The following is a 5,696-nucleotide window of genomic DNA, read 5'->3' on the forward strand; positions in this document are numbered from 1 at the left end:
TAAACATTTAATGTGTGTGATTGTTTTGAGGCAGCGAACGGAAAGGAGCGACTGCCTCTTAATTAACTAGGTTGCAGATTAGTCCTTATTAAATTCAAACACGGGATCAGAGCAGAGTTCAGTCTCCCCAGTGCAATAGCAGCACAGATACGGCACTCACAATGAACTTACACACTCCACGCTCACATTTAATTGCTTCTGTAATGGTCCGAGCTCAAGCCCTATTCATACTAACCCTTTGGGTAATCAGGTTTGCACCGCTGAGAGCAAAGCTAATAACTAGCAGAAAAACAGTAATAAACAATGAACAGTGAAATCTGGATGGCAAAAAGGGACAACAAATTAATTCTTGGCGGCTGGGTTGTTGTATTTCCCATTTATTGGATAATTGCACCTTAAATAGACATCACATGTTGAGCAGATAATTCAACCGTTACAGAGAGTACTGGTATACAAACATATTTACAATTCTACACCCTGAACGATGCCCAAAAGATGTACGAAGATATTCTGTTTTTGACGTTAGTCAACATGAAATCAAAACCAACCCCCATTTACTTTCTAAATGCACTTTTCTGGTGTTAAAATGCGTCACATTTACTTCTTGGTGCAAATTTGTGGGCGAAATCCAGTTGTTTGGCAACTAACCCTTTGCAAAACCCACCTTAGTTACTGTTGCTATGTCCGACCCACTCAAGAGAAAACTGACATTGCACTGCCAGACAAGACAGAGCAGTTACTTCTGGTATGAAACAAGGTCTCAGCTTTCAAATTTTGTCATTTTTTTAAAGAAATTAAAACAATAAATACCATTTTGTGTCTCTTTAGTGTGTTGCAAGAGATCACTGTATTGCCTCATGAAAAGACGATCAGTTCACGTGCCGCTTGAACTATTTATTTAAGGCATGAAATAAACATGAATGAACATCAGAGCGTATTTTATTTCAACCGTGGAAAAAGACGTCAATACACACCATTATTCAAATTTGAGTCCACCGAAGTTAATCTACTCTCCTGGGCTGCGTTTCCCAAAAGCATCATAAGTCTAAGTAGCTCCATTGGTTTCAATGGGTCTATGGTGTACTTAAACTTACGATGCTTTTGGGAAACGCAGCCCTGTCTGATATGTTTGACAGACAAGATGGCAGATTCTGCATCATGATTGGTCAGATCGCTTGTGAATCAAGCTCTTTGCAAAGGGTCAATAGGATACAACTCTGCATGAGGTTGAAATTGTTTCTACAAAGACTTCGCTCATGTTCGAATTGGTCACGCAAATTCACCGCTATTGGAAATGGTTTGAAAGGGATTCAAGTGTGAGCTGTGCTTAATACACTGCTACAGTATTGAGAAGACATTTTTTTTACAGCAAAACTGCTGAAATTTGTTGTGACCTGCACCTTTAGTGTGCATGATTTATCAGTGCACATTATTTTTTTTAAAAAGTCATAAAAATTCAACAAAATGTAATAACTTTCACCATTTTCGCCTGACATCACCAGTCTCTCTTATGTAATGGCCACTTTTCAAGTTCCAAACAATTCTTGATGCATTTGTTCATGATTAAATATCCTTTTTAAATCGGATATATGTCAACAACGGGTTGTCAATGCAGTTTCATCTTGCCTCGAAAAAGCATGCATTGCTTTTTCAGATGAAGCCTTCTCTCTTGAGGTTAGATGTAAGAGAGGCAGGATATCCTGTGAGAAAATAGAAGTCACTTCTGTTTTCAGGGGGCGAGAACGCCACAATGAGAGATACTGCAGAATCCACCACAGTTTGATATGAAGTCAGATATAAAGAAATGCTTCCATCGCTCTCAGCCCAAACTCCTTCTCCCACTTTTTCATTTAAGACTGTAAAAACGTAAGTGCATCAAAGGAGGAGTGTCTGGAGGATGTCAGGAGCTGTGATGAGAAAGACACTGGAGGGTAAACCAAATATAGACTAAAGAATAGGAAGGGACGAAGAAGACGGGGAGTCCTTCAGCAAACCTACAAGACACAAGACTGGTTAAACTGCATGTTTATGCTCTTTGAAAACACTTTAGTTAGGGACTGCAGACAAAGACCAAACTCACATTGTTATATGACCTTAAAGAGTAAAACAGAGTAAAACTCACTTTCTGGTCCGGTAGCACCGGGTTGCTCTGCAGGTGAGTATTAAGGAGTGCAGCTCCTGGCCGGTCATGTTCACAAAATATGGTGCCATTTACATAGTGGAATCGGTCACCGGGGACCAACTGGTTTCTGCACGTTGCACAGGAGAAGCACTGGAACAGAAAAGAGAGAATAGAGTAAATTTGACCCTGCGGAGTGTTGTAAGTGCTGCATTATTAGCCATGTGTTTTATTAAAATATGCAGAGCTGCTAGTCAGGGCCTAACTGCCTCATCTCAGTGCTTAAAATAATTTTTTATTGAGTTAATCCTCATGCAACCAAGGTCAGTTTCTTTGTAAAAGAACACGACTGAACAAGGTTAGCATTAGGAGAACATTATTATGAGAAGCTGTAAGATATCTAGGCTTGGCCCAGAAAAATAAATACTGTAATAGGACAAATAAATAAATAAAGATTCACATGTTTAATTCAGCTCTAATGAACATCTGCTATTTAGAAACCCATTAAATATAGCACTCAAGTTAAAGGGAAGCACAGCCAAAAAAATGACAAATCTACCATTTGCCTCATGTCGTCCAAACCTGTATGACTCAACAAATGAAACTCAAAGGTGTCCAATGTCATTTTGGATTGATTTTTATTGCATGGACAAAAACATTCTTCAAAACATCTTTTTGTGTTTCAAGAAGAAAGTCAGTCATACAGGTTTGGAAAGACACAAAAGGTAAGCAAATGACTTTTTTAATACAGGTTTGGAAAGACATGACGGTGAGTATTTGTTTATTTTGGGGTGAACTTTTACGATGCTGTCATAGTTGTGCTTCACATAACCAACCTTGAGGTGGTAGACGTTGCCCTGTGCCCGCATGACCATTTCACTGGCTGGAATGGACTGACCACATGCACTGCAAGCCCCCGTGTGCCCAAACAACCTGGAAAGCACAGAAAACACAAATGAAGTAGAAGAAACATGTTGTAGAACCTGGTTTTGCTTTATTGCAGGAGAACAGCTATGACTTCAGCAGTCCCAACTCCCACAGAGTTGACACAACAGGCTTAACATCAAATGATGCCGTGTGATGCATCTAAGACAGCATGCTCTGATGTTCTCTGTGGGAGCGTGTGAGAATGCATCTGCAGAGATCATCAGCACTCGGTGGATGCAAAGGAGTCCAATGCAAATCAACACAAGAACAAAATGCCTGTCAGCATAGCATGACAACTACAGCTTCAGACAACTTTGGCTAGGCTATTTGAATTGCAAATGACTGTGGAGACTCTTGCCTCAAACAGTTTCATTATCGACTTGCGTCTTTGTCATAATAGTTAAGATTTCGGATGTGGTCACTACTAAATGTGGAGGTGAAAAAAACATGGCTCTAGGAGTTAAAAGCCTTTTTCACATTCATTACTAGTTGTTAAATCTAACTCATGTCATGCATGGTATTTTAAGAGCGTAAGATGAGTTTTTCCGTTTGTAATTTGCTCCTACATTTTGTAGACTACCTGAACAATTTATGGTTCACTGAGCAATTAAATTATTTCTTAAAATATGTAAGTGACACCAAACAGCACCTGATTAGTGAAATTAAGTGCGTAGAAGTTATATTAGTGCAGTAAAAAATTAAGAGGGCAAACGAAATATGCAAAAATGGTTGTAAGTTATGATTATTTTATGTTGTTTTCTATATTTTCAACCCTGTTACTAAAATAAGATGGAGTTTAAACAATTTAAAATCTTGCTTTTTTGTGTTTTTAGCTATAAACATTAAAACGCATCAAATTTTAGCAAATGATACAATGAAACAGACTTATCCTATTAAAAATAAAAATCGGTAAAATGTAAACAGGGTTACAAGTATCAGGGTTGAAAATTTAGATTGAATCAAGCCATAACTCAGTAGGAACAGCTAGTCTGGGACCAAATGCTGGTTTGTAGTAACCGATAAACCTATAAATCACATTTAACTGATCCTAAATTAAAAAACAAAAACTTGGGTAACAGGGTGGAAAGGTTATGCTCAATACAATGTTTTAGAAAAGGTCCAAATGATGTTACTCCCTGGGTGACACAATTTTAGAAATTATTATTATTTGTAAAGGGGAAAAATTAGAGTAACTGGGTTTAGACTACTTTTTTATATACATTTTCCCCATTTTAGTGATTAAAATTAGTTAAAGAGTTTTACTACAATGAGTTGAAGATCAGTTCAACAGATTATGTTAATATGATAAATTGCTAGATGTGGTTGAGAAGGTCATGACCTCTGAGCTAAGAGGGGTCATAGAGAAATACGGTTTCAAAACAAGCTAATTATCATGCTCGATTAATTTGGTCATCTAATATCAGTTGATCAAATACATCTACTGTAACACTCCTCACAACGAATCTAAATGTCTCCGGTTCTTTGGCGTTGGAGTGTGCGTCTGACCTGATGTAGTCTGTTCTGCAGAGGATCATGCCTCCTTTGCTGTAGCAGGTGGTCCCGATCTCTCCCAGCTGAGCCTGACAGCACGAGCACTTGAGGCAGCGTGTGTGCCAGTAGCGCTCCATGGAGAAGAGCAGGAAACGGTCAGCGATGTGACCCCCACAGCCCGCGCACGACCTGGATGCACACGCGCCGCCGGTAACCTGGCTGTTCACCATAGCTACAGCTGCAAGGAGGCAAATGAGAAAACCAGCTGTGTGAACTTAATCTAACCATGTATGACACACTATGTATAATGTACAATTCTTTCTATAATAGATGTAACAGTACAGCAGTCACAGTGCAATGAAGAGGACATGGCTCTCCCAGTTTAAAACAGTGGTTCTTAAACTTTTCAGTACCTCAGATAAATGCAACCAAATAAACAAGTCATCAAGTGCATCCTAAACTACAGTGATGCAAAGATATTGGTAAACATTGAGATATACAAGATACATAAAGTAAAGGTGCCAAAGTAAAGATCGAACACGAATAAAGTTCATGATTCATCACGTTTTTTCGATATTTAAGTAAAGCTTGGATATTAAACAAAATGTCTAATTTAACATCCTACGCATCTAAAAACCCAATATGAGGTCTTGTGATAAAACAGTCAATATTTTCCATAAGCAAGCAATAAAAAAAACCTCAACAAGCAGACAAGGTCCAGAAGAAACCGTACTTAACACAGTTTTTTTAAACACTTCATTGTTTTATATTATTTCCACTACAATGCCACTTAGTGTAAGAATACCAAAAAATCTTGTCAGGCAAAGAAGAATCACTAAAACGACTCCAAAAAACTAATTAACTGTAATTCTGAAATCTTTACCCTTTAAACCACTAGGTTTAGTATGATCACTTTCTCCTATACACGGTAACAATAAGTATTCGGTTTAATTTTTGCACAACCACATCTGTTACGCATAAAGACATTATTTCACCCCTATTTTGAAATGCTAGCTTCACAAAAGTTATTTGAAACATTAAAATAGATACTTTAATTGCATGTAATATGCTTTCTATGTATATAAAATTCACTTTTGTACATATATATTTTTTTTCTTGGGGTGAACTATCCCTTTAAGGACAAACTCACATGCAACTA

General features: G+C 37.9%; 1 protein-coding gene across 1 annotated transcript; it reads right to left on the reverse strand.

Annotated features, from left to right (window-relative positions):
* Positions 1-1,072: 1,072 nt before the first annotated feature.
* LOC107556214 (LIM domain transcription factor LMO4) lies at positions 1,073-4,776 on the reverse strand. The gene is made up of 4 exons (XM_016239269.1): positions 4,553-4,776; positions 2,956-3,052; positions 2,123-2,272; positions 1,073-1,994 (listed from the first exon to the last, which is right to left on the reverse strand). The coding sequence occupies exons 1-4, from the start codon at positions 4,765-4,767 to the stop codon at positions 1,986-1,988; spliced, it is 471 nt and encodes a 156-aa protein (XP_016094755.1). The 5' UTR covers positions 4,768-4,776; the 3' UTR covers positions 1,073-1,985.
* Positions 4,777-5,696: the final 920 nt, after the last annotated feature.

This window comes from Sinocyclocheilus grahami, unplaced genomic scaffold (assembly GCF_001515645.1).
Source record: "Sinocyclocheilus grahami isolate Dianchi unplaced genomic scaffold, SAMN03320097.WGS_v1.1 scaffold560.1, whole genome shotgun sequence".
In the NCBI taxonomy this organism is placed as follows: Eukaryota; Metazoa; Chordata; class Actinopteri; order Cypriniformes; family Cyprinidae; genus Sinocyclocheilus; species Sinocyclocheilus grahami.